At 33.4% G+C, this 26,841-nt stretch overlaps 6 protein-coding genes and 2 long non-coding RNA genes across 22 annotated transcripts in view; 2 read left to right on the forward strand and 6 right to left on the reverse strand.

Moving 5' to 3' along the window:
• LOC139818627 (odorant receptor 4-like) overlaps nucleotides 1–1,971 on the reverse strand; it is a 3,780-nt gene extending 1,809 nt beyond the window's left edge. Inside the window, exon 1 of one of the 2 annotated variants that reach the window (XM_071787428.1) lies at nucleotides 9–1,971. In XM_071787428.1, the coding sequence (XP_071643529.1) occupies nucleotides 9–271 (263 nt within the window). In that variant the 5' untranslated portion in view covers nucleotides 272–1,971. The remainder of the gene's footprint in view (nucleotides 1–8) is intronic. The other variant, XM_071787436.1, reaches the window with a different exon arrangement.
• LOC139818689 (uncharacterized) overlaps nucleotides 1–2,978 on the forward strand; it is a 21,974-nt gene extending 18,996 nt beyond the window's left edge. Inside the window, exon 2 of the long non-coding RNA XR_011733482.1 lies at nucleotides 2,053–2,978. This is a non-coding gene — a long non-coding RNA (uncharacterized lncRNA). The remainder of the gene's footprint in view (nucleotides 1–2,052) is intronic.
• LOC139818362 (putative odorant receptor 92a) lies at nucleotides 1,968–13,672 on the reverse strand. Of its 7 annotated transcripts, none has more exons than XM_071786989.1 (8): nucleotides 12,407–12,809; nucleotides 11,388–11,739; nucleotides 10,877–11,107; nucleotides 10,615–10,728; nucleotides 10,367–10,522; nucleotides 9,553–10,238; nucleotides 2,514–2,627; nucleotides 1,968–2,096 (listed from the first exon to the last, which is right to left on the reverse strand). In XM_071786989.1, the coding sequence occupies exons 1-6, from the start codon at nucleotides 12,661–12,663 to the stop codon at nucleotides 10,188–10,190; spliced, it is 1,161 nt and encodes a 386-aa protein (XP_071643090.1). In that variant the 5' UTR covers nucleotides 12,664–12,809; the 3' UTR covers nucleotides 1,968–2,096; nucleotides 2,514–2,627; nucleotides 9,553–10,187. The 7 variants fall into 7 exon arrangements, with proteins under 7 accessions (XP_071643090.1, XP_071643124.1, XP_071643134.1 ...); XM_071787023.1 differs by having other exon boundaries at nucleotides 2,031–2,627; nucleotides 11,388–11,435; nucleotides 11,619–11,739; XM_071787033.1 differs by lacking the exon at nucleotides 12,407–12,809 and adding an exon at nucleotides 13,543–13,672 and having other exon boundaries at nucleotides 2,031–2,627.
• On the reverse strand, nucleotides 6,129–9,172 carry LOC139818388 (odorant receptor 13a-like). 3 transcript variants are annotated; one of them, XM_071787055.1, is made up of 6 exons: nucleotides 8,401–9,172; nucleotides 7,650–7,845; nucleotides 6,901–7,131; nucleotides 6,641–6,754; nucleotides 6,401–6,556; nucleotides 6,129–6,270 (listed from the first exon to the last, which is right to left on the reverse strand). In XM_071787055.1, the coding sequence occupies exons 1-6, from the start codon at nucleotides 8,655–8,657 to the stop codon at nucleotides 6,220–6,222; spliced, it is 1,005 nt and encodes a 334-aa protein (XP_071643156.1). In that variant the 5' UTR covers nucleotides 8,658–9,172; the 3' UTR covers nucleotides 6,129–6,219. The 3 variants fall into 3 exon arrangements, with proteins under 3 accessions (XP_071643156.1, XP_071643146.1, XP_071643166.1); XM_071787045.1 differs by having other exon boundaries at nucleotides 7,650–8,001; XM_071787065.1 differs by lacking the exon at nucleotides 8,401–9,172 and adding an exon at nucleotides 8,104–8,380 and having other exon boundaries at nucleotides 7,650–8,001.
• LOC139818662 (uncharacterized) lies at nucleotides 13,232–23,664 on the forward strand. Its single transcript, XR_011733470.1, has 5 exons — nucleotides 13,232–13,369; nucleotides 13,570–14,134; nucleotides 19,600–21,280; nucleotides 21,563–21,809; nucleotides 21,869–23,664. It is a non-coding gene; the product is annotated as an uncharacterized lncRNA (long non-coding RNA).
• LOC139818465 (odorant receptor 85c-like) lies at nucleotides 14,228–17,851 on the reverse strand. Of its 3 annotated transcripts, XM_071787231.1 has the most exons (7): nucleotides 16,517–17,851; nucleotides 15,762–16,113; nucleotides 15,545–15,608; nucleotides 15,250–15,341; nucleotides 14,983–15,096; nucleotides 14,744–14,899; nucleotides 14,228–14,364 (listed from the first exon to the last, which is right to left on the reverse strand). In XM_071787231.1, exons 1-7 carry the CDS (start codon nucleotides 16,771–16,773, stop codon nucleotides 14,314–14,316), a joined length of 1,086 nt encoding a protein of 361 aa, XP_071643332.1. In that variant the 5' UTR covers nucleotides 16,774–17,851; the 3' UTR covers nucleotides 14,228–14,313. The 3 variants fall into 3 exon arrangements, with proteins under 3 accessions (XP_071643332.1, XP_071643322.1, XP_071643313.1); XM_071787221.1 differs by lacking the exon at nucleotides 15,545–15,608 and having other exon boundaries at nucleotides 15,250–15,480; nucleotides 15,762–16,101; XM_071787212.1 differs by lacking the exon at nucleotides 15,545–15,608 and having other exon boundaries at nucleotides 15,250–15,480.
• Nucleotides 17,995–21,548, reverse strand: LOC139818267 (odorant receptor 13a-like). Of its 4 annotated transcripts, none has more exons than XM_071786899.1 (6): nucleotides 21,070–21,548; nucleotides 19,614–19,806; nucleotides 19,021–19,269; nucleotides 18,759–18,872; nucleotides 18,516–18,671; nucleotides 17,995–18,146 (listed from the first exon to the last, which is right to left on the reverse strand). In XM_071786899.1, the coding sequence occupies exons 1-6, from the start codon at nucleotides 21,330–21,332 to the stop codon at nucleotides 18,099–18,101; spliced, it is 1,023 nt and encodes a 340-aa protein (XP_071643000.1). In that variant the 5' UTR covers nucleotides 21,333–21,548; the 3' UTR covers nucleotides 17,995–18,098. The 4 variants fall into 4 exon arrangements, with proteins under 4 accessions (XP_071643000.1, XP_071642995.1, XP_071642988.1 ...); XM_071786894.1 differs by having other exon boundaries at nucleotides 19,614–19,809; XM_071786887.1 differs by having other exon boundaries at nucleotides 19,614–19,965.
• A 441-nt stretch (nucleotides 23,665–24,105) lies between the features above and the next one.
• On the reverse strand, nucleotides 24,106–26,727 carry LOC139818638 (odorant receptor 4-like). Its single transcript, XM_071787449.1, has 6 exons — nucleotides 26,288–26,727; nucleotides 25,534–25,885; nucleotides 25,018–25,248; nucleotides 24,759–24,872; nucleotides 24,516–24,671; nucleotides 24,106–24,267 (listed from the first exon to the last, which is right to left on the reverse strand). Exons 1-6 carry the CDS (start codon nucleotides 26,542–26,544, stop codon nucleotides 24,220–24,222), a joined length of 1,158 nt encoding a protein of 385 aa, XP_071643550.1. The 5' UTR covers nucleotides 26,545–26,727; the 3' UTR covers nucleotides 24,106–24,219.
• Between the last annotated feature and the right edge of the window lie 114 nt (nucleotides 26,728–26,841).

Consider the following 26,841-nt stretch of genomic DNA (forward strand, 5'->3'; position numbering starts at 1 on the left):
TGTCTCACCGCTGTTTGAGCCAGAAAATGATGAGTTTAGAAAAGAACTGGCTATAACCCAAAGTTGCACTTAAGCCGTCCATCAGATCGGAAAAATCGACGGTGTAAAAGTGTGTAATAAGATATCGATATTGAAAAGATTGAACAGCCACTACTGTAATTGTCCAAAACAGTCTACAGAATGAAATATACGGTAAACCCGGCCAGATACCAAAAATGCGAAGCGGAATTTCTATAGATCGGTTGATGGTGCTCGTAGGTATTTGTTTCATTCTTTTTTTTCGTTTCCTTTTATATTCGTTCACTGTTCTTTTCTTAAAAAGAGGATATATGTATAACTCGCGTTACTGAAAAGTCCGATGATATCGTATAAAGCTCAATCGTACGATGTGTAAAACTACGCGTGTCTGTATGAATTGGAAAGTCTCGAGAGAAGGCGAAACAAAAGAACACATTCTGCTTCCTTCCCTCACAGTCATTAAATATTTGCACATGCGTCTATATTAGTAGTACGCAATTGCTGTGCCTTTCCAGTTGCTTGTAACGTAGGAAAAAGAAAATACGAAAAGCGTATCCCTTAAATCGATTATTATACCTTGCAGACCGGTGCAGTAGTGAGCGATTTGCTTTAAAAATTCAAGCAAACGTAGGTGTGCAACACGCGAACGCACACCGAATGTTAAATTCATTGCGGTGATCGTAAAAAAAATTGTCAGCCTGCGTGGAAATCGCGTGTTCGAGGAAAACCAAGAGCACCGATCATGATTACGATTGCACACTCTCGCGGTTTCAGGTACGGGAAAATAAAAGAAAAAGTGAAGAGAAGAAAATTTACAATTCGCGCGAATTTACATTCTCCCTCCCTCAGTTTGTCGTTTCCTATAACGCAATAATAAAGTAATTCAGTTAAAATGCAAGACGCTGTGCGCGCAGAAAGTGTATAAAGTCCGAATGGAAATCGATGGCGGGGACTCAAAGCGGGGAGAATAATGGGCGAGCACGAGAAAACCATAACTCACTTTGTTCAATGACTTCATTTAACACAACTTTGTGTATTTCGAATTATGCGAGTATTCGATTTTCCGAGTTTATTCTGATATTCAACGAAAGCGTACGAACAAGTACATTGACGCACGTGATAGAGCAGTAAGTAACATCGAAACATTTTGACGAATTTTAATTTGTATGCAAATTTTCTATACAACTATATAATAGCCGACTTTTAATGCTTATTAGAAACGCGATATATAAAATGTTGTTTCACTTTGATATATAGAGCGATAGAATCGTGATACAGAGGCTAACATTTTAATCTATAACAACGTTAATTGTTTATTGTGATGACATATATGTTACGTAAAAAAAGTAATAAAAATTAATAATAAATAGAGATAACTGTAATATGAAATGCTATAATATTATTCATAATGGGTGGAAGAGAAAAAACAGTGATGTAGGATAGAGAGGAAAGAAAATAAGACAGAGGGAATGACAGAATCAAGATATAACATGGTATTAAGAACAATGGGGATGCTGAGATATTTGAGGGCAAGGATAAGTTGCGGAGGGTAGCGGAATGCAAGCATCAGAGAATTAAAAAAGCGTAGAAGAAACACAGAGAGAGGAAACACAAGGAGACTGGGAAATATGGAAATATGTATGAATGAGTGATGGACGGGAGAGAAAATAGCAGAGAATTAAGAGAGAGAAGACAGAAAGAGAAATTATGCTAAAAAAATGGATGAAAGAGCTGAAAGAAAATGTAAATAGAATAAAATAAATAAAATAAATATATGCAGCCAGGGGTATGTCGAAGAAAGAGAGAGGGTAAATAATTAGGTTTAAAGTGGAATATATAGGATGATATAAATAAATGTGTTGTATTTTTCACGTCACGTGCGCGGTCAGTGAGATATTCGGAGTGGCAATGCGAAATGGTAGAATAGAAAAGCGTATAAAATGCAGAGCTACAAGCGTTATCTCTTTTAATCAATTTTTAAATGTTAACATTTATAATTGTTTACAACTAACCATGAATAATTTTTTTTTCCAGGACATGGCCGTCATAGATACGTAAGACGCCGACATTTTCACGATCTATAATAATAATAATCACGGAAAAAGGATAAAAATATACTTCTGAAAATATATTAACGTACGCCCAGCTAAAGGATGACATTGATTGGATTAACTTTACTCTCAATAATTACTGTTTTATTAAGCATTATAGAAAAAAATGGTTCACTCAATTTTTTATGAGAAACAGCGCTATGTAATTAGTGAGCGCTCTTTAAGAAACACACTGTATATATAAAAACAAAAACCAATTGTTATTAATCTTTACGTAACTGCAGTTGTTAAATCGGTTATGCAAATCTAGATAATATGCTCGATTGTTGAGATTAAAGTTTACAGAGTAGGTATTAATTAAATGCCAAGATGTGAAACTTTATATTTAGACGACTTCAAAATGGATTATGAAATCGAGTTGTTAAGTTAACATTATACACTAACCTATGTACTTAAGTATTCTCTGGCAAAGAAAAAACTGGGCGCCTCGAAGTTCATAATGATGTAAAACAGTAGAGTCTTCTCCAACATTGTGGAAACGTCTGGACCGTTTATTGACTGCAACGTTATTTGCATTAATACTCTTTACACCCTTTTCACAGCTTCATTCTACAAACCATGCAATTACCAATTCTCTAAAAACAAAATCCCTCTCTTTTTAATATCATTATGCAGAATAGCATCGTTGAGAGAATGACATTATTATCTAGTGTTGAAACACGTACTTCCCCCATTTAAAATTTAAATCACTTGTTTAGCTTTCAAACAATTTAATTACGTTATTAATAATTTAGTTTTTGTTATTTAGAATACACTTTGAAAAGTGTATTCTAGTGTAGTAAGTTTCTAAAATTGTCCATCAAATCCATCAGCTCATCGGTATGATAGTGCAATGCAATATAAGCGTACTGACAAATTGAACGACGATTAATATGTCACGAACCAGAACAATCTGCGCAAAACAGTGGATAATACTGGCCAGATACCGAAGTTGCGAAGAATGAATTTTATAGAGAAGCATACTGTGCTCATAGCAGTCATTTTCATAATTGCGAGAAAGAAGCTTCTCTAATCAATGATTTATAAAGCATCAAACATCAGCAGGTTTTGTTCACTTTTATTGATTGCGGGATACCTCACTGAAAACTAAAACGCGAAAGCGCATCGACAAGCAATTGAGAGAAAACGAATAATCATTAAACATCCTTTTGGTAAGAACATAAGATACTCGATTACAACTATAGATATACAATTACGAAATTGTAAATAATAACAGAAAGTTTACGAATTCGTTCCTTTCCACTCGTTTTCACTCCCTTTCTCGTCAGGGTAATGCGATAACGGCCAATTATAATTATGAGACTTAAAAATAATGCTAGAAGCCGTGCGGGCAACAAAAGTATAATGTTCGTATAAAAGTTCTACAGAAAAATTTAAAAAAGAAAAAAAGAAGAAGAAATTATCGGGACTCGCAAAGTGGAGGGAATAATGCTAGCAGGGGGGAAAAGCAGTATAAGGTTAAATTTACCGACTTCATTTAATAAAAATTGCGTATCTCGAGTCATCGATCTACCGCTTGGAAGCCCCGAGTTTTATTCTTACTCCAATTGAAACGCATGCACGCATGCGAATATGCACGTACATAAAGAAGAATGGTATAGTAATACTGCAATGGTTCTCGCCGTTTTAATTCATATGCACATTTCTTAGAAACTAAACATATAACAAGCTATTAATGTTTATTAAAAATTCAATGTAACTGAAATGTAGTTTTGCTTCAATACATTGCAAGCAGGACTGACATGTAGGAGGCCGCAGCCTTTACAATCTGCAATAGTAATACTTGATTATTATAAGAATATTTATGTAAAAATTATAAATATTTAAATTTAATGTGAAAAGTTATTTATTTGTCATTTGACTCGTTTCTATAATATATAGCAATGCGCAGTAAATATTATTTGCTATTTGAACCAAATAGCAAAATATATAAAAATATATATTTAAATATGAAAATATATGGTGTATGACAAAAGTTAATTGATAGTAACATTCTATTTATATTTTAAAAAGAAATAACACATTTTTTATTCAATGTGAATAGGAGAGGCAATTAGAGCCAAGCGCGGTAATCAAAGCGCAAACAATTTATAAAAATAAATATATATATATTAACGTACGTTTCGACACATTATTCGTGTTCTCTTCAGCGTTAAAAGTTACATAAAGTCAAATACGAAGATTAACAAGGATAATCAAAAAGAAGTCGAGTATAAGGCGTAGTCAATAGACGAACAAAGTATAAAAGACGCAGTCAAAATTAAAAAAAACAAGGATTGAAATCCTATGGATGTACATACCGTTGCCGAAATAGTCGGCCATATGCCAAAAATTTGTAGACAAACTTCTATCGCTTTGCTAACTGTATTTTCCACTTTCATATTTTTGTTGTTATTATTATTCTATTTTACACCGTTAACTTTCGTTGATCATGAGAATTTTAAACGTTGTTACGAGTCTGATCGATCGTATGATATGCACTGTATGGTATCTCTGTACAAACTGAAAGCTCGAAAGAGAGCATGAGTGGGTTCACCTTCCCACGAGTCACGGCTTATTAAATATTTCGATCGAAACATGCGTGTAATATTGTCAACGAAAAAAAGAAAAGAAATTTCCGGGTGTCCGATTCTCTCCCTCTCGAATTCTCTAGCCAAACGGTGTAAAGCGCAGTCTGTTATTTTCTTTAAAAATTCAAGCAATAGCAGATAGCAACACGTGAATGTACATAAAATACTAAACCGTATTCCATAAGAAAAGTGGTGACCATAAGAAAAGTTTTGTATTTGCGTGCGTAGCAGAGAATATTTCGAGAAAAAGGGAAGGTGGAAGAGACGAAAGTTTCTCTTTCTACAAGATTTTTTTTTTCTTAATATCGAAAGATATACTTCCTCGCGTGTTACGGTAAGTGTGGTGAGTGTGTGCACGCGATCGCAACTATATTCTCCCGAAATATGTAAATCGATTTTGGCTGAAACTCTGGTGCACATAAGATAAAGGTTGCGTGATGCATTAATTGTGAAAAATGTGCCAGAAGCAGAAAACGAAGTGCTGAGAAAAGTTTTATATTCCAGTACCAACAATGTTCGCAAAGTATACATATATTATAAGCTATATAAAAACATCGTAAAGTACGAAGAGCTCATGTAAATTTTTCAAAGAAATTGTTTTATAAGCATTATAATATTAATTTAACATTTTGAAAATCTATAATAAAGGAATATATCTAATTATGCGAGAAAAGAGGATTTGTTATGTGATATTGTTATCGATATATTACATTACACATGGACGAAAAATAGAATAATTACCAGCATGTCCCTTCTCTCCTTTCCACGGTATTACCTCGAGAGTAGTACAGGGGCAGGAAGTCAATCTGGCTAAGTTCTTCTCCCTATCCCTCTTTTTTTCGGCCTCGCAGCAATTCCTTTTTAAGGAGCAGCTGCTACATCAGTAGCAGCAATTTTCCGAGCTCTGAAGAGCTTAATCTGAAGCTGAAGCTACTCCGCCGGAGAATGAGGCCCTTTGCGAGCCCTTATTCCCATTTACCCAAAAAGACCATTTTCAAATTCAGCTACATCTATTCTGGTTACATGAGTAGATAGAGAAAGATGGTCTACCCGGGAAAAGCACCGCATACACGTGCAAGGATAAATATTTTGGAATTTTGTCCGGTATCGCTCCTAGAAACATCATTCATAATGCTGCACCCCAGTGCCATACAGTCATCGCCACGGTAGCTCCCAGCTTGGTATGGAAAAGTTGGTTCACGGCAGTAGCTTTCCTGGCCCTAGACAGGACTTCACGTTCGGAGGACCGGTTAGTCAGGAGCCTACTCGGACAATCAGAAACCCGAAGATCACTTGCATGTTCTCATTGGATTCGCCACTTGGAAACACACCAGATAAGTAGGTCAGCTCACAGAGACTGAACGCACGCATGCATGCAAATGTGCACGCATATTCAAGAGAATGGTAAAAAATAGAACAACGGTTTGACTTTAATTTATATCCAAATTCGTTTGCAACTAAACAACAACTAACTATTAACGATTATTAAAAATTCGATGTAAACAGAAAGTAGTTTCACTTCAATACATTGCAAATAGAACTGACATGTAGGAGGCCGAAGCTTTTTGAATCTGTAACCGTATATTACTTGATTATTATAAGAATAATGTATAGAAATTAGATAAATATTGCCAAGGCAATCTTCAGCATAAAATCTGTGAAGAGTTTCACCTATAGAAAACAAATCTGTGATAGACTTACACTGCTAAATTGTTCTAGAGACAAATTCATTATCTTTCCAATTGTAATAGTTAATTGATTTTGCGACCTCATTATTAAAAACAATATAATACGACTGTCTCTGGAATTTGATTCGTACCATAGGGAATCGTACGCAGCATCTCCAATGCTTTTGCTCTATTAAATAATGGATTTTGTAGCTTTAAGAAGTAATTACGTAATATTTATTTATCGTGTACAATATTTGTCACAACGTCTAACCTTGGCGCTCAAGTATTCTCCAGCAAAACAGTATATGAACGCCTCCATATTCGTAACAAAGTAAAATGAGAGAGTCTTTAGTATACTTTGTAAAGCATTGGGTCGACCAATCGACTAGAATTTTAAGAAAGAGCAAGGGAAATGAAATAAAATAATGAATAATTAAAGACAGGAATTTTTTCTATTTTGCAGATTCAACAGCGCGGTTTCTATAGTATATATTCATCTGAACCATTATACATTTGATCAAAATCACTTACTGCGACAATTGTAAAACCCAAGCAGCAGATAATCAACGTATTTGTTACAAACAGCACAATCGCGATATACGAATACAAATCTTCCATATGCTCTGAAAAAGTGATAATTTTCTGGTGTTTTTGAATTATTTCCTTTATTATAAAACGACTCGGGCTGTGATTTCCTTCTTTTGGAAAAATTTCCATTACACTTTTACGAAGAATATCTATTTGACCGCTTATATGCAATATCTAAAATATACGTTTCTTTCAACAGCAATATGTAAGAGCGGTCGAAAAAAAACATTAATCTTTTAAAATTCGTAAAATATCACAATTACCAATATACTATGTTTGATAATGTAAGATATTTGCATATGTATAATACATTAGGGGTATTCAAATAAGTTAAAGTTTAACGGTTTGACAGGTTATGTCGGGTTAAAGTCGAGTAAAAAGTTAATTAATTAACTTTGGGCGCGTTATTCTTTAAGGTTATGCAAAATACATAAGTGACTCATTAACCTATCACATTAATCTTTGGGTTAAAAGTGTAAAAATTAACTTTTTACTCGACTTTAACCCGACATAACCTGTCAAACCGTTAAACTCTAACTTATTTGAATACCCCTATTCTGTCAATCAACTGATATTATACATGGTTAATGAGATATTACGAAATTGAGTTTTATAAGTATAAATATATATAAATAATAGATAATGCTCAAAATAATAATTATATTAATAACATTTTGTATAACAGGACTTACCAGATTTATAAGTAGAGCATTTAATAAACCCATTGCGTTAGCACATATCAGCAAATAAACAAATTGAATAATTATGACTGATTCATATACGAATCTCCGATTAGCGTCAAATGGCAAATCCATCTCTAGAATGAGTAATCGTGTGGAATCGTTGAAGGTTATGCCATCATCCGCGTTCTGTATAAAAACGTTGCTGCTAAAAAAAATTATAGACGTCGAATAAAGAATCACCGTTATGTTAGCGAAGCGGTGCGACAGTTTGACATTGCTGGTCGTCGCGAACATACTGAATTTCGTCTTGGAACATTTTTCCCAGTCGATCGCCATCATCGTTAATATCTTGTTGAACGTTCTACGAACGGTTTTTATTAATCATAATCGTGATAATGGCCGCAACGAAGCGTTATGCAAACTATCGGTGAAAAATTTCATGTTGTGCATTGACTTTACTTACGCGAGTCCGCTTATTTCCGATTTGTGCTCAATAATTAATTTATTTACAGCAATTTGTCCTAAATTCAAGTTTATTACATTGTTCACATTTGCAATTGCCAAACAATTTACTTTATCGATTAAAGCAATTATCAAATAATTTATTTTATCGGTTAAAATAATTGTTGAATTGATGTAATACCAAATTTATATAACAAACTTAATGTTATTAAATAATATAATTAAATAAGTAATATTTACAGCTAATTTTTTCACTGATAGTGCAATATTATTACATATGTGCCGTTTCGTATCTCACCGTTGTTTATACCAAAAAATAACGAGTTTACATAATAATATCGTGTACGCCATTGTTGTACTCAAAGTGTCCATCATCTCAGAAAGCTCGATCAAATTGAAATGCATTACGATATATCGATATTGAAAGGCTTGCTCGATTAAGACCGTAACGGCCCAGAACACTCTACGTAATAAAACGCACGATGTATTCGGCCAGATACCAAACATTCGTAGACAAATTTCTATCGCTTGGCTAACTGCATTCCCTACTTTCATATTTTTGTTATTATTTATTATTCTATTTTACACTGTTAACATTCGTTGATCATGAGAATTTTAAACGTTGTTACGAGCCTGATTGATCGTATGATATGCACTGTATGGTATCTCTGTACAAACTGAAAGCTCGAAAGAGAGCACGAGTGGGTTCACCCTCCCACGAGTCACGGTTTATTAAATATTTCGATCAAAACATGCGTGTACTTTTGTCAGTGAAAAAAAGAAAAGAAATTTCCGGATGTCCGATTCTCTCTTTCTCGAATTCTCTAGTCAAACGGTGTAACGCGCAGTAACGTCTGTCATTTTCTTTAAAAATTCAAGCAACAGCAGATAGCAACACGTGAATGTACATAAAATATTAATCCGTATTCGGTGACCGTAAGAAAAGTTTTGTATTTGCGTGCGTAGCAGAGAATATTTCGAGGAAAAGGGAAGGTGGAAGAGACGAATGTTTCTCTTTTTACAAGATTTTATTTCCTTAATGTCGAAAGATATACTTCCTCGCGTATTACGATAAATGCGGCGAGTGAGCACGCGATTGCAACTACATTCTCCCGAAATATGTAAATCGATTTTGGCTGAAACTCTGGTGCACATAAGATAAAGGTTGCGTGATGCATTAATCGTGAAAAAATGTGCAAAAAGCAGAAAACAGGGAAACGAAGTGCTAAGTAAAGTTTTATATTCCAGTACCAACGATGTTTGCAAACGACAAGTATATATTATAAGCTATATAAAAACATCGTAAAATACGAAAAGCTTATGTAAATTTTGCAAAAAAATTGTTTTATAAGCATTATAATATTGCAGTTTTAACATTTCGGAAATCTATAATAAAGGAATATATCTAATTATATGCGAGGAAACCACTTGTTAAAAATAAAATAATTACCAGCATGTCTCTTCTCTCCCTTCCACGGTATTACCTCGAGAGCAGTACAGTGGCAGAAAGTCAATCTGGCTAAGTTCTTCTTCCTATCCCTCCTTTTTTCGGCTTCGCAGCAATTTCTTTTTAAGGAGCAGCTGCTACGTTCCATGAGTAGATAGAGAAAGATGGTCCACCCGGGAAAAACACCGCATACACGTGCAAGGATAAATATTTTAGGATTTCGTCCGGTATCGCTCCTAGAAACATCATTCATAATGCTGCACCCTGGTGCCATACAGTCATCGCCACGGTGCTCCCAGTTTGGTATGGAAGAGTTGGTTCACGGCAGTAGCTTTCCTGGCCCTAGACAGGACTTCACGTTCGGAGGACCGGTTATAGTCAGGAGCCTACTCGGACAATCAGAAACCCGAAGATCACTTGGATGTTCTTTTTGGATTCGCCACTTGGAAACACACCAGATAAGTAGGTCAGCTCACAGAGACTGAACGCACGCATGCATGCAAATGTGCACGCACATGAAAGAGAATGGTAAGAAATAGAGCAACGGTTTTACTTTAATCTATATGCAAATTTTTTTGCAACTAAACAACCAACTATTAATCATTAAAAATTCGATGTGAATAGAAAGTAGTTTCACTTCAGTACATTGCAAATAGGACTGACATGTAGGAGGCCGAAGCTTTTTGAATCTGCAACAGTATTACTTGATTATTATAAGAATAATGTATAGAAATTAGATAAATATTGCCAAGGCAATCTTCAGCATAAATTCTGTGAAGAGTTTCACTTATAGATAACAAATTTGTGATAGACTTACACTGCTAAATTGTTCTAGAGATAAATTCATTATCTTTCCAATTGTAATTGTTAATTGATTTTGTGATCTCATTATCAAGAGCAAAATAATTCTACTGTCTCTGGAATTTGATTTGTACCACAGGGAATCATATGCATCATCTCCAATGCTTTTGCTCTATTGAATAATGAATTTTGTAGCTTTTAGAAGCAATTACGTATTCGGTTTATTTATCGTGTATATATACAATATTCGTAACAACGTCTAACCTTAGCGCTTAAGTATTCTCCAGCAAAACAGAATACGAACGCCTCGATATTCATAACGAGGTAAAATACAAGATTATTGATTATAATTTCTGAAGCATTGGGTTGACCAATCGACTACAATTTTAAAAAATATTATAAGTGCAAGTGAAATGTAATAAAATGAAAAATAATTGAAGGCATTCTTTCATTCTGCAGAATTAACAAAGCGGTTTTTATAGAGTATAGATTTCTCTTAACCGCAAAATTTATATAAATCGCTTACCGCGACAATTGTAAAACCCAAGAAACAGATCATTAAGGTATCCGATACGAATACCACTAATGCGATATATGAGTATAGATCTTCGATATGTTCTGAAAAGATGATAACTTTCTGATGTTTTTTGATTATTTCTTTTACCACAGAACGACTCGGACTGCACTTTCCTTCCTTTGGAAAAATTTCTGTCACACTCTTACGAAGAATATCGATTTGACCGCTTATATGCAGTATCTAAAATATATTCAACAACTGTACTTAATAGACGTCTCAAGAAAAAATATATACCTAAATTAAAATTCTGCACAGAATCTTTCAAAATCTGAATAGCAGTACAACTGCTAATAAATAATTTTTGATAATGTAGGAAACATGCACATGTACATTCCATCAGATAATATTATATTTAATAAAATATCAAGAAAATATAGCATTTATAAAGAATATAAATAATAGATAATACTCATAATAATAGTACACATTATTATCTTACGTAAGGATAAACCGGACTCACCAGATTTATAAGTAGAACATTTAATATACCCACTATGTAACCACACAACTGCAAATGAAGAAATTGTACAATTATGACTGATTCATATACGAATCGTCGATTAACGTCAAATGGCAAATCCATCTCTTGAATAAGTAGTCGTGTGGAAACGTTCGAGGCTATGTCATCATCCGCGTGCTTTACGAGGATTTTGCTGCTAAAAAGAGTTACATTTGCCACGTAGAGAATCACCGTTATGTTAGCAAAGCGCCGTGACAGTTTGGCATTGCACGTCATCACTGACATACTGAATTTCGTATTGGAACGCTCTCCCCAGTCGGTCGCCATCATCGTTAATATCGTGTTAAACTTTCTAGGAAATATATTCATTGGTCATAATCGTGATAACGATCGCAACGAAGCGTTATACAAAACATCGGTGAATAGTTTTTATTCGGTATAAGTAATAATTATAAGTTATAAGTAATAGTTATTATTATGCAATGGCTTTATACCCATTCGTGTCTGCTCATTTCTTCCTTGTGGTACACGGAAAGTACAGTTTTGCTGAAGTATTTAAAAATTCAGCTAGATATAGATCTGAAAATAATTTTGTTGCACTATCAAAATAATTATGTAGAACACTCAAACTGATTGCCAAATATATCAAAATTTTTTACAGCATTATTATCATACCTCTGCGACCTACTATAATTATTTTGATGGTGCAACAAAATTATTTTTAGATCTTTATATAGCTAAATTTTTAGATACTTCAGCAAAATCGATCTTTTTCCGTGTATATTAATTAATTTATTACAGTATAAGTACTTAATTCAGCTTTGTTACAATGTTCACGTTCTTAATTACTAAAGAATTTATTTTATCGGCCAAATCAATTGTTAAATAGAATATTTTAATAACTGAAGTAATTGTTAAATTAAGATGTATGACTAAATGTATGTAACTAACTAAATAATATAATTGAAGCTATTTTTTCACTGACAGTATGTATCACTACGTGCCGTTGCGTATCTCACCGTTGCTTATACCAAAAAATGACAAGTTTCGTTAAAAGTATTGTATACGCCAAGGCCGCACTCAGAATTTTCGTCATCTCGTCAAACTCGAACAAATGGAAATGCATTACTATATATCGATACTGAAAGGCTTGCTGGAGTACGAGCGTGACAATCCAGAAGAGTCTACGTAATAAAACGCAAGATATATTTGGCCAGATGCCAAAAATTCGTAGACAAATTTCTATCGCTTGGCTAACTGCATTCTCTACATTCATATTTTTGTTATTATTATTATTCTATTTTACACCGTTAACATTCGTTGATTATGACAATTTTAAACGTTGTTACGAGCCTGATCGATCGTATGATATGCACTGTATGATATCTCTGTACAAACTGAAAGCCCGGAAGAGAGCACGAGTGAGTTTACCCTCCCACGAGTCACGGCTTATTAAATATTTCGATCGAAACATGCGTGTACTACTGTCAGTGAAAAAAAGAAGAAATTTCCGGGTGTCCGATTCCTTCCCTCTCGAATTCTCTAGTCAAACGGTGTAACGCGCAGTCTGTGATTTCCTTTATAAATTCAAGCAATAGCAGATAGCAACACGTGAATGTACATAAAATATTAATCCGTATTCGGTGACCGTAAGAAAAGTTTTGTATTTGCGTGCGTAGCAGAGAATATTTCGAGGAAAAGGGAAGATGGAAGAGACGAAAGTTTCTCTTTCCAAGATTTTATTTCCTTAATATCGAAAGATATACTTCCTCGCGTATTACGATAAATGCGGCGAGTGTGCACGCGATCACAACTATATTCTCCCGAAATATGTAAATCGATTTCGGCTGAAACTCTGGTGCACGTAAGATAAAGGTTGCGTGCATTAAAAGGTGAAAAAATGTGCCAGAAGCAGAAAACAGGGAAACGAAGTGCTGAGTAAAGTTTTATATTCCAGTACCAACGATGTTTGCAAACGACAAGTATATATATTATAAGCTATATAAAAACATCGTAAAGTACGAAAAGCTTATGTAAATTTTTTAAAGAAATTGTTTTATAAGCATTATAATATTGTTTTAACATTTCGAAATTTGTTATGTGTTATTGTTATCGATGTTTTTCATTACACATAAACGAGAAATAAAATAATTACCAGCATGTCTCTTCTCTTCCTTCCAAGGTATTACCTCGAGAGCAGTACAGGGGCAGGAAGTCAATCTGGCTAAGTTCTTCTCCCTTTTTTCGGTTTCGCAGCAATTCCTTTTTAAGGAGGAGCAGCTACATTAGTAGCAGCAATTTTCCGGGCCCTGAAGAGCTTAATCCGGAGCTGAAGCTACTCCTCCAGAGAATGAGGCCCTTTGCGAGGCCCTTATTCCCATTTACCCAGAAAGGCCATTTTCAAATTCAGCTACATCTATTCTGGTTCCATGAGTAGATAGAGATAGATGGTCCACCAGGGAAAAGCACCGCATACACGTGCAAGGATAAATATTTTAGAATTTCGTCCGGTATCGCTTCTAGAAACATCATTCATAATGCTGCATTTCAGAGCCATACAGTCATCGCCACGGTAGCTCCCAGCTTGGTATGGAAGAGTTGGTTCACGGCAGTAGTTTTCCTGGCTCTAGACAGGACTTCACGTCCGGAGGACTGGTTATAGTCACCCAGGAGCCTACTCGGACAATCAGAAACCCGAAGATCACTTGGATGTTCTCCGATTCGCCACTTGGAAACACACCAGATAAGTAAGTCAGCTCACAGAGACTGAACGCACGCATGCATGCAAATGTGCACGCAGATGACAGAGAATGGTAAGAAATAGAGCAACGGTTTTAATTTTTATATGTAAATTTTTTTGCAACTAAACAACAACCAACTATTAACAGTCATTAAAAATTTGATGAAAATAGAAAGTAGTTTCGCTTCAATACATTGCAAATAGAACTGACATGTAGGAGGCCGAAGCTTTTAGAATCTGCAACAGTATTACTTGATTATTATAAGAATAATGTAAAAATTATGAATATTTAAATTCACTGTAAAAAGTTATGTATTTGTAATTTGACTTTTTTTAAAAATATATAACAATGTGAATATTGCAGCAAATATTATATGCAATTTAAAATAAATATATAAAAATATAACTATCGAATAAAAAAATATATTATTAGTATAAATTGTATATACAAGTATACTAAAAATTTAATTCATGTTAATTCTATTTATATTTTAAAAAAAAATAACATATTTCCTACTTTTTTAATGATTTTAGATCATTATTGGCAAGACACAATCTCTTCAGCATAAAATCTGTAAAATATTTCACGCATGAAAGAAATCTGAGATATACTTACACTGCTAAATTGTTCTAGAGATAAATTCATTATCTTCCCAATTGTAATAGCTAATTGATTTTGCGATCTCATTATTAAAAGCAATATAATTCGACAGTCTATGGAACTTGATTCATACCAGAGGGAACCGTACCCGGCATCTCCAATGCTTTTGCTCTATTGAATAGTAGATTTTGTAGCTTTTAGAAGCAATTACGTGATATTCTACTTATTTATAAATATTAGTCTTTATGTTTAACCTTAGCGCTTAAGTATTCTCCAGCGAAACAGTATATGAATGCCTCCATATTCATAACAAAATAAAATACGAGATTATTGATTATATTTTTTAAAGCATCGGGTCGACCAAGAGACTATAGAATATTAAGAAAAAAGAACAAGAGAAATGTAATAAAACAATGATTAATTAAAAAAGCATGAATTAATATTCTTCTATTCTGCAGATTCAACAGCGCGGTTTTTATAGCATATAGAACTCTTAACAGCCGAAAATCAAAATCGCTTACCGCGACAATTGAAAAACCTAAGCAGCAGATAACCAAAGTATCCGATACGAACAGCGCCATTGCGATATACGAATATAGATCTTCGATATGTTCTGAAAAAGTGATAATTTTCTGGTGTTTTTTGATTATTTTTTGAACCATAAAACGACTCGAACTGTTCATTCTTTTCTTTGGAAAAATTTCCATTACACTTTTACGAAGAATATCGATTTGACCGCTTATATGCAATACCTAAAATATATATTTCTTTCACCAGTTGTAGTTAATAAAAATCGCAAAAAAAAATTTTGAATACCTAAATTAAATTTATGCTGCACAGAATCTTTCAAAATCCGAAAAGCATCACAACTGCTAATAAACTATTCTTGATAAAGTAGGCAATATGTACATTCCGTCAGTCAATTGATATAGTTAATGTAATATCGAGAAGTAACATTGGTAAGTAATATAAATAATAGATAATTACTTATAATAATATTGATATTTATAACATTTTGTGTAACAGGACTTACCAGATTTATGAGTAGAGCATTTAATAAACCCATTGCGTTAGAACATACTAGCAAATAAAAAAATTGAACAATTATGACTGATTCATATACGAATCTCCGATTAGTGTCAAATGGCAAATCCATGTCTAGAATGAGTAATCTTGTGGAAACGTTTGAGCCTATGCCACCATCGGCGTGTTTTACGAGGATTTTGCTGCTAAAAAAAATTGCAGATGTCGAATAAAGAATCACCGTCGTATTAGCGACGCGCTGCGACAGTTTGGCATTGCACTTCGTCGTTAACATACTAAATTTCGTATTGGAACACTCTTCCCAGTCGTTCGCCATCATCGTTAATATCCTGTTGAAAGTTCTAGGAAAGATTTCCATTAGTCATAATTGTGATGACGGCCGCAACGAAGCATTATATACAAACTATTGGTGAAAAAATTATTGTCGCAATAACTTTACCCATGAGTTTCAGTTCAATTCTGCTCGTACACAATAATTAATTTATTATATATATACAGCATAAGTATTTAATTTAGCTTTATTACAATGTTCACGTTCTTAATTGGGAAATGATTTTATTTATCGAACAAAGCAGTTGCTAAATAATGTATTTTATTGACTAAAGTAAATGTTAAATTAAGATGTAATACTAAATGCATGTAACTGAATATTACTGAACTAATTAAATATAATTAAATTAAATAATAGTTAAAGCTCATTTTTCACTGATAGTACGTATTACTACGTGCCGTTGCGTGTCTCACCGTTGCTTATACAAAAAAATGACGAGTTTCATTAAAAGTATCGAATACGTTATGACTGCACCCAACATTTTCATCCTGTCGGAAAACTCGATCAAATAAAAATGCACTACAATATATCGATATTGAAAGGCTTGCTCGATTACAAGCGAGCCAATCCAGAAGAGTCTACATAATAAAGCGCACGATGTATTCGGCCAGATGCCAAAAATTCGTAGACAAATTTCTATCGCTTTGCTAACTGTATTGTCTACTTTCATACTTGTGTTACTATTATTATTATCCTAATATTTTGCACCGTTAACATATGCGTTAATCCCGATAATAGAATTTTAAACGTTGTTACGAAAAACTCCTGATCGATCGTACGATGTTCACAATGCGGTATCTCTGTACAAACTGATAGCATGAAAGAGAGCAAGACTGAGGCTCACCCCTCCAGGAGCTACACCTTATTAAATATTTTGATCGCAACATGCACAGATTGCGAATACGGTCGTCGATGAAAGAAAAAGAAGTTTCCGAGTGGCCGACCCTCTCTCTTCGAATTGTTGGGCAAAACGGTGGCCTAGCGTTCATTGCATTACTTCCTTTAAAAATTCAAACAAGTGATAGCAACGGCAGATAAAAACACGCGAATGTACATACGACATTAAACTTTTGTCGGTGAACGTAAGAAAAGTTTAGTATTTCCGTGCATAGGGGAGAATTTGTCGAGGAAGAGAAAAGATGAATAAAGTGGAAGTTTCTTTTTTTGAGATATTGCTTTCTTAATATCAAAATATATTCTTTCTTGAGCATTACCGTAAGTGCGGCGAGTGTGCGCGTGTTCACAACTTATTCTCTCGAAATATGTAAATCGCAAGATTTTGAATAAAACTCTAGTGCTCGTATATCAGATACGGTTTGGCCCTCCTTCTGTTGGCTCCGCAGCCATTCTTCTTCAAGCTGCTGCTGCTACACTGGTAGCAGCAAATTTCCGGGCCCAGTAAACCTCATTCCGGAGCTCCGAAGTTGCTCCTCCAGAGAATGAAGGTCCTTGCGAGCCGTTACTCCCATTTCCTTTGGAAAGACCATTTTCAAATTTAGTTACATCCACTGGTCCCATGAATAGCTAGGAAACGATGGTTTATTCGGGTAGAGCATGTCCGTATAAGGTTAAACACTCAGAGGTTCCGCCCGGGATCTCAGAAGCATCGTTTGCGTTCACGACGCTGGATTCTGGTGTCAAACAGCCATCTGCACTGTAGCTGTCTCAGCTTGACACGAAAGAGTTAGTCCATGGTAATAGCTTTTCCGGCTCCAGGATTTTACGCTTGTAGGATCGATTATAGCCGTCCAGAGGCTCACTCGGGTATTCAGAAACCCAAAGATTACCTAAACGTTTGTTGATACGCCACATGGACACGTGCCCGATAATAGCCCATATAAGTTAAAACGCACGCATGCAAATATACACGTACATGAAAATGAATAGTAAGTAATAAAGAAACGGTTTTACTTTAATTCATATGCAAGTTCTCTTACAACTACACAATAACTAGCCACTCATGCTCATTGAAAATTTGAATGTAGTTTTGCTTCATTACATTGCAAGTAGAATCGATACGTAGGAAGCCGAAGCTTTTAGAATCTGCAATAGTATTATTTGATTATTATAAGAATAATGTAGAATTTTTTAAACTTAATGTAAAAAGTTATTCATTTGTCGATTGATTTGTTTTAGTAATATACATATAACAACGTGAATATTGCAGAAAATATTATTTACTATTTAAAACAAAATATATAAAAATATAAATATGAAATAAAAAAATATATTATTATTATACATTTTATATTAAAAGCATTATAAAAATTAATTGATAATAATATTCTATTTATGTTTTAAAAACAAATAACACATTTTCTATTTTTCCATGATTCTAGATAATTAGCAGGACAATCTTTAGCCTAAAATCTGTAAAAAGTTGCGTACGAAACAAATGTGAAATAGACTTACACCGCTAAATTGTTCTAGAGACAAATTCGCCATATTTCCAATTGTAATAGTTAAATAATTTTGTGATTTCATTATTAAGAGCAATATAGTTCGACCGTGTTTGGAATCTGATTCGTACCAAAGAGAATCGTATGCAGCATCTCCAATGCTCTTGCTCTAATAAATAATGGATCTTGTATCTCTTAGAAACAATTATGTAATGTAATATTTATCGTATACACAATATTCGTCTCAATATCTAACCTTAGCGCTCAAATATTCTCCAGCAAAACAGAACAAAAATGCTTCTACATTCACAATGAAGTAGAACACGAAATTCTTGATTATATTTTCTGCAGCATTAGGTCGACCAATCGACTAGAAATTTAAAAAGGAGCAAGAGAAATGTTATAAAACTATGAATAATTAAAGTAACGAATTAGTACTGTTCTATTCTACAGAATCAACTCTGCGGTTTCTATAGTATATATTCCTCTTAACCGTAGAATTAATCAAAATCACTTACCGTGACTATTGTAAAACCCAAGAAGCAGATAAGCACAGTATCCGATATGAAAAACACCATTGCGATATACGAGTACAGTTCTTCAATATGTTCTGCAAAAATAATAATATTCTGGTGTTTCTTGATTATTTTCTTTATTTCCATAAGATGATTCGAACTGCACTCATTTTTCTTCGGAAAAATTTCCATCACACTTTTACGAAGAATATCGATTTGACCGCTTATATGCAATATCTGAAATATAAGTTTCTTTCAACAGCTGTCTTAATAGAGATCACGAGACAAAATATAATATGGCCACATTAAATTTATGCTGCACAGAATCTTTTAAATCCGAAAAGCAACACAATTGCCGATAAACTATTTTTGATAAAATAGGGTCCATGTATACATTTCTTTAATTAGTTGATCTTATGATTAATAAAATATCAAAAAATATTATTTATAAATAATGTAAATAATTGATAATATTTATAATATAATAATAATAATAGTAATAGTAATAATAATAATAATAATAATAATAATAATAATAATAATAATAATAATAATAATAATAATAATCTTTTTGCGTAACAGGTAACAGGACTTACCAAGTGTACAAGTAAAGCATTTGTTAAACCCGTTCCGTTAGCACATACCAGCAAGTGAAGAAATTGAACAATTATGACCAATTCATATACGAATGTTCGATTAACGTCAAATGGCAAATCCATTTCTTGAATAAGTAATCGTGTGGAAACGTTCGAGGCTATGTCATCATCCGCGTGCTTTACGAGGATTTTGCTGCTAAAAAAAATTACAGCAGTCAAATAGAGAATCACCGTTATGTTAACGAAGCGCTGCGACAGTTTGGCATTGCACTTCGTTGTTAACATGCTAAATTTCGTGTCGGAGCTTTTTTCCCAGTCGACCGCTATCATCGTTAATATCTTGTTGAACGTTCTAGGAAAGGTTTCATTGGTTATAATCTTATAATCTTAATTGCGGCAACAAAGCTCTATACGAACCATCGATGAAAAATTAATTGTTGCCCAATCACTTCACTTATGCAATTCTGCTTAATAAGAGGATAGAATTTTGACAAACGAAAAAATAGACCTTTTTTTAAAGTTAAATATTTAAGAAAAAAAATTATGAGTATTAGAAACTTTGGCATATAATTCTATATTCTTTTATGATTATTAAAAAAAAAAAATTATTAAAAAATATTAATAATAACGGGAGTTATCAGTAATAAATGGAAGTAGTTCTTTCCATTCAGTAGCTGATGGTAAGCATAATTTCGGAGTAACAATTGTAACAAGAAATCTAAAATAAAAAACTGATTCATAACTTTGAAAAGTGTCTCTAAGATATATTGAAAGCAAAATTAAAAAAAAAATTTTTTTTTTAATTTTATTAAAGAAAATTTAGTTTTATACTAGTTTGCAAATAAAATATTTTTATATTTTTTTAAGATTTTTTTCGAAATTCTGTTTCGATACATTTTAGATATTGCTTTCAACAACTAATAAAAAATTTTTGAAAAAAATTGTTGAAGTTTTCGAGATTTCATGTCCACCACCAGGTACTGAACTGCTTTCCGCCATTACCAATAACTTTATTATTAATATTTTATAATAATTTTTTTTTAAATAACCATAAAATCAAATGTGCCAAAATTTCAAATACTCAGAGGTTTTATTTCTTAAATATTTGATTTGAAAAAAGAAAAGATAAATTGTTTGCTTGTCAAGGTTGTTCCCTTTAAATTTTCTTCGTGTACAATAATTAATTTATTTTAGCGATTTGTATTTAATTAACTTTATTATTATGTTTACACTCTTAATTGCCAAATAAATTTTATTAATTAAAACGATTGTAAAAGTCGTATCTTATCGACTATAGTAATAAATCAAGATGAAATACTAAGTGTATGTAACTAACTTGTTGAATAATATTATTAATGTTATTGAATAATATTATTACATATAATTAAGTTAAATAATACGTAAAGCTAATTTTTCATTGACAGTGCATATCACAACGTGCCGTTACGTATCTCACCGTCGCTTATACCAAAAAATGAGAAGTCTGGTTAAAAATATCGAATACGACATGGCTGAACCCAAAATTTGTGCCATGTCGGAAAACTCGATCATATAAAAATGCACTACAATATATCGATATTGATAGATTTGCTCGATTACGAGCGTGATAATCCAGAAGAGTATACGGAATAAAGAGTACGATGTATTCGGCCAGATGCCAAGAATTCGTAAATAAATTTCTATCGTTTTGGTAACTGTATTCTCTACGTCTACTTTCATATTTCTGTTGTTGTTATTATTATCCTATTATTTTGCACCATTAACATGCGTTGATTTCGATAAGAGAATTTTAAACGTTGTTACGAATAACACCTGATCGATCGTACGATATGCACTATTCGGTATCTCTGTAAAAACTAAGAGCTGGAAGAGAACAAGAGTGGGGCTTATCTCTCCCACCCCTCCACGAGACATGGCCTTATTAAATATTTTGATCACAACCTACACAGATTGCGTGTACTATTGTCGGTGAAAAAAATAAAAGTTTCCGGGTGGCCGAAACTCTCTCCCTTTGAATCCTTGGACAAGACGGTGGTGTAACGTGCAGTGCATTACTTTCTTTAAAAATTCAAGCAGCTGCAGACATTAACATGTGAATATACATAGGGCATTGAACCATATTCAACGACCGTAAGGAAAGCTTTGTATGTCCACGCATAGGGGAGAATTCTTCGAGGAAGAGGGAAAATGGACAAGGTAAAAGTTTTTTTTTCTGAGATTTTATTTCCTTAATATCAAAATTCTTTCTCGTGCAGGAAGTGTGGCGAGTGTGCGCGCGTTTACAACTTATTCTCTCGAAATATGTAAATCGTGATATCTTGAATAAAACTCCGGTGCCCGTCAGATACAGATAATCGTCAAAAAATGGAGCTAGAAACGAAGTGATAAGTGAAGTTTTATATTGCAGTGCTAATGGCGTTTCTCGCAATTGACAAGTATAATATAAGTTTTAAGGAAACAGCATAAAATGCAAAAAGCTTATCTTGATCTTTCAAAAAAGACTGTTTTCTTATGTTATTATTTAAACTTTACGGTAATCTAAAAAAATAAATATATCTGATTATATGCGAGAACAGCATTTTGTATGTAATATATTTATCGATGTCTTATTTTACACATTAAAAAAGAATAAATTAATTTAATTGTTGGAAATAAATGGAATATTATTTTAGGTAACATTTAAAATAATAATGTTTTTTTTATACTGCTATTACTGAGATTCTTTTATTGTTTAATTTATAGTTTACTATTTCTTCATGTTAATGCCAAACACTGTTATGATAATATCATGATACTATTAGGATATTTTATGATATTATACATGTCAATCTGATAGCTTTAATTTCAAGATGTGTTCTTGCACGGACACATTTATCCTTTGAATATCACCGGCATTTACAGCAAGCATCCCATACAGAATTACCGCAGTCATGCAATTGAAGAATGAGTAATGACAAGATTAAGGTAGTTCGTCTGGCCGCGCTCGCACTAAATATAAATATCTTATTTTACAAGCTAGCCATAATACAAAATTTATATCTTACCGTTGATTCGCCTATAATGTGTTGAATTTGATAAACAACAGACTATATGCCATAACGCCGCTTACACATTACGTTATCCATTAAATCGGGGAAATTATCGATGTAAAAGTGTCTCACCGCCTATTGATATTTAAAAAATTGAGTTATGCTCAGCACCACGATCCGAAACAATCAGAATGAAACAATTGACAATAGATATGGCCAGATTCCGCAGGTGCGAAGATCGATCTTCATCACGCGATTGACTGTACTCATCTTCATGTTTCCCGTAAACAACAGATAATACTCCACGGACCGCTCCAGCTGTACATATGCCACCAGATAAGTTTGCACACTGAAACATCCTAGAAGGTAATAGAGTCTTCAAAAAGAATATAGCCGCGTTTCGCTCAACGTCCACCGGATAACTATACTCGTCGAATATTCTTATCGCCACGTATCGCAAACTTTGACAGACTTGCGACAATCTCATGGATGATCACTGTCTAGTATATACGTTAAAAAGTTGAGAGGATACCGTTTCTTTCTCCGCGAAATCAAGTATCTGACCATTCTGACCACGAGCAATATGACCTCGTGTTTTCTTTAAAAATGTAACACAACCTCAGAATAACAGTTTCCACAACTTGCACGACGCAAAGGTGAAGTTTCACTGTTGAGGGTGCGTCGCAAGAGAAAACGACGGGCGAACATATCGCGCTGGGGGATATATCTTTCTTAGAAATAAGTATTGCGAGGAAAATATAGCTCGTGTTGCAAGTATTCGTAAAATGAAAGAAACGTGACGAAGTCACGGCAATACATGACAAAATATCTAGCTAAGAAGCACAAGTTTATCAGTTTTAGCATGCTTCGGATCCAGTGAATTAATTTGTCCAGAACATACCGTCTCTCTACAAACAACTTCGTGCGAGGTGTTGTTAAAGGAGTATATATCGAAGAACATTCCTACCACGTAATCCTCAGTGTCGAACGGCACCTAGATTAGAAACACGAACAACAAGTTTCTGTGGAGATGCTTACCATATACGAATGTAGATTCTCGTACAGAGAGATCACAAGAATAACATCTCACAGGTGTAGACATCGATTACCTTCTTCAACGTCTTCAAAAGAAAAGGTGTCAGGCTGCTCAAAAGTGGCTTTTGTAAAAGTGTAGCGTGTTTCAAATAAATATTCTAGAATTTCGCCATAGGTATCGCTCCCAGCTTGGCTTGGAAGAGTTAATTCACGACAGTAACTTTCCCGCCCGCAAACAGGATTACGCTCGGAGGGCCGGTTATAGCCAACACTATCCAGGAACCTATTCAAGTAATCAGAAATTCGTAAACCTCCCGAACGTCTTCTGATCCGCCACATAAAAACACGCCAGATAAGTAGCTCGTCCTACAAAAACTGAAACGCACGCACGCATGCAAATGTGCACGCACATAAAAGAAAATAGTAAGTAATAAAGAAATGGTTTTATTTTAATTTATATGCAAATTCTTTTGTAACTACACAATAACTAGCTACTAATGCTCATTAAAAATTCGATGTAAATAGAATGTAGTTTTGCTTCATTACATTGCAAGTAGTACCGATATGTAGGAAGCCGAAGCTTTTAGAATCTGCAATAGTATTACTGGATTATTATAAGAATAATGTAGAATGTTTTAAATTTAATGTAGAAAGTTATTCGTTTGTCGATTGATTCGTTTTAATAATATACATAACGTGAATAATATTGCAAAAAATATTATTTACTATTTAAAACAAATATATATAAATATAAATATAAAATAAAAAATATATTATTATTATACATTTTATATTAAAAATATTTTACGCGTACAAAACAAATTTGAAATAGACTTACACCGCTAAATTGTTCTAGAGACAAATTCGCTATATTTCCAATTGTAATGGTTAATTGATTTTGTGACCTCATTATTAAGAGCAATACATTTCGACCGTTTCTGGAATCTGACTCGTACCAAAGAGATTCGTATGCAGCATCTCCAATGCTCTTGCTCTATTAAATAATGGATTTTGTATCTCTTAGAAACAATTACGTATTTTGTAATATTTATCATATATAATATTTGTCTCAGTATCTGACCTTAGCGCTCAAGTATTCTCCAGCAAAACAGAATATAAATACCTCTATATTCACAGCGAGGTAAAACAAAAAATTTCTGATTATGCTTTCTGAAGCATTAGGTCGCCCAATCGACTAGAATTTTAAGAAAGAGCAAGGGAAATGTAATAAAACGATAAATAATAATTAACGTCACGAATTAGTACTTTTATTCTCCAGAACTAACAGCGCGGTTTATATAGTATTCCTCTTAACCGTAGAATTAATCAAAATCGCTTACCGTAACCATTGTAAAACCCAAGCAGCAGATAAGAAAAGTATCCGATATGAAAAGCACCATTGACATATATGAGTACAGATCTTCAATATGTTCTGAAAAAGTGATAATAGTCTGATGTTTTTTGATTACTCTTTTTACCATAGAACGATTCGTACTGCACTTATTTTCTTTTGGAAAAAGTTCCAACACACTTTTACGAAGAATATCGATTTGACCGCTTATATGCAATATCTGAAATATACGTTTCTTTCAACAGCTGTACTAATAACGGTCGCAAAAAAGAATATTATATGGCTTATGACATTAAATTTATGCTGCACAGAATCTTTCAAAATTTGGAAAGCGCAATTGTTAATAAACTATTTTTGATAAAATAAGAAATTTGCACATGTATATTCCGTTAATCAATTAATATTATGGTTAATAAAATATTAAAGAAATAATATTTATAAATAATCGATAATACTCATAATAATAATAATAATATCTTTTTGCGTAACAGGTAACAGGACTCACCAAATTTATAAGTAAAGCATTTATTAAACCCATTCCGTTAGCACATACCAGCAAGTGAAGAAATTGAACAATTATGACCGATTCATATACGAATCTTCGATTAATGTCGAATGGCAAATCCATGTCTATAATGAGTGATCGTGTGGAAACGTTGGAAGTTATGACATCATCCATATTTTTTATAAAGATATTGCTGCTAAAAAGAGTTACATTTGTCAAATAAAGAATCACCGTTATGTTAGTGAAGCGCTGCGACAGTTTGGCATTGCACTTCGTTGTTAACATACTAAATTTTGAGTTGGTACATTTTTTCCAGTCGATCGCCATCATCGTTAATATTTTGTTGAACGTTCTAGGAAATTTTTTTATAGGTCATAATTTTAATAACGGCCGCAACAAAGCTTTATACGAACCATCGATGAAAAATTAATTGTTGTGCAATCACTTTATCCATGCAATTCTGCTTAAATTTTCTTCGCGTACAATAATTTAGTTATTTCAACAATTCGTATTTAATTAACATTATTATTATGTTTAGATTCTTAATTGCCAAATGAATTATTTTATCAACCAAAGCAGTTGCGAAAGGTGTATCTTAACGACTAAAGTAATAAGTCAAGATAAAATTCTAAATATATGTAACTAACTTGTTGAATGTTGTAGAATAATATTGTTAAATGTAATTAAATTAAATAATACATAAAGCTAATTTTTCATTGACAGTGCGTATCACAACATGCCGTTATTATCTCACCGTTGCTTATACCAAAAAATGAGAAGTCTAGATAAAAGTATCGAATATGCCATGGCTGCACCCAAAATTTTCATCCTGTCGGAAAACTCGATGAAATAAAAATGCATTACAATATATCGATATTGAAAGACTTGCTCGATTACGAGTGTGACAATCCAGAAGAGTCTACGTAATAAAGCGCACGATGTATTCGGCCAGATGCCAAAAATTCGTAGACAAATTTCTATCGCTTTGCTAACTGTATTGTCTACTTTCATACTTGTGTTACTATTATTATTATCCTATTATTTTGCACCGTTAACATGCGTTGTATCCGATAAGAAAATTTGACACGTTGTTACGAAGAAACCTGATCCATCGCACGATGTGCACTATGTGGTATCTTTGCACATACTGAAAGAGAACAAGAGAGTGGGGCTCACCCCTCCAGGACACCCAGCCACAGCTTATTATATATTTTTATCGGAACCTGCACAGATTGCGTGTACTATTGTCGGTGAAAAAATAAAAGTTTCCGGATGGCCGATCTTTTCCCTCTTGAATTATTCTAGGAG

The sequence above is a fragment of the Temnothorax longispinosus genome, chromosome 1 (assembly GCF_030848805.1).
Source record: "Temnothorax longispinosus isolate EJ_2023e chromosome 1, Tlon_JGU_v1, whole genome shotgun sequence".
NCBI lineage: Eukaryota > Metazoa > Arthropoda > Insecta > Hymenoptera > Formicidae > Temnothorax > Temnothorax longispinosus.

Excerpts from the sequence above, each read along its gene's own strand:
- LOC139818362 (XM_071786989.1), bottom strand. The coding sequence starts at position 12,663 with ATGAATGTAGAGAATGCAGTTAGCCAAGCGATAGAAATTTGTCTACGA. Across the intron at positions 11,740-12,406 it reads ATTTTTTGGTATAAGCAACG|AAAGTTTAACACGATATTAA; the intron begins GTGAGATACGCA and ends TATATTTCCTAG. Across the intron at positions 10,239-10,366 it reads CTCTAGAACAATTTAGCAGT|ATTCAAAAAGCTTCGGCCTC; the intron begins GTAAGTCTATCA and ends ATACTGTTGCAG.
- LOC139818638 (XM_071787449.1), bottom strand. The coding sequence starts at position 26,544 with ATGAAAGTAGACAATACAGTTAGCAAAGCGATAGAAATTTGTCTACGA. Across the intron at positions 25,249-25,533 it reads ATGCTTTACTTATAAATTTG|ATATTGCATATAAGCGGTCA; the intron begins GTGAGTCCTGTT and ends CGTATATTTCAG. Across the intron at positions 24,672-24,758 it reads GAGAATACTTGAGCGCTAAG|AGCAAGAGCATTGGAGATGC; the intron begins GTCAGATACTGA and ends ATTATTTAATAG.
- LOC139818388 (XM_071787045.1), bottom strand. The coding sequence starts at position 8,657 with ATGAAAGTAGGGAATGCAGTTAGCCAAGCGATAGAAATTTGTCTACGA. Across the intron at positions 7,132-7,649 it reads ATGCTCTACTTATAAATCTG|ATATTGCATATAAGCGGTCA; the intron begins GTAAGTCCTGTT and ends CGTATATTTTAG. Across the intron at positions 6,557-6,640 it reads GAGAATACTTGAGCGCCAAG|AGCAAAAGCATTGGAGATGC; the intron begins GTTAGACGTTGT and ends ATTATTTAATAG.
- LOC139818465 (XM_071787212.1), bottom strand. The coding sequence starts at position 16,773 with ATGAAAGTAGACAATACAGTTAGCAAAGCGATAGAAATTTGTCTACGA. Across the intron at positions 15,097-15,249 it reads TAGGTTTTTCAATTGTCGCG|TCTCTTGGTCGACCCGATGC; the intron begins GTAAGCGATTTT and ends AATATTCTATAG. Across the intron at positions 14,365-14,743 it reads CTCTAGAACAATTTAGCAGT|ATTCTAAAAGCTTCGGCCTC; the intron begins GTAAGTATATCT and ends ATACTGTTGCAG.
- LOC139818267 (XM_071786887.1), bottom strand. The coding sequence starts at position 21,332 with ATGAAAGTAGACGTAGAGAATACAGTTACCAAAACGATAGAAATTTAT. Across the intron at positions 18,672-18,758 it reads GAGAATATTTGAGCGCTAAG|AGCAAGAGCATTGGAGATGC; the intron begins GTTAGATATTGA and ends ATTATTTATTAG. Across the intron at positions 18,147-18,515 it reads CTCTAGAACAATTTAGCGGT|ATTCTAAAAGCTTCGGCTTC; the intron begins GTAAGTCTATTT and ends ATACTATTGCAG.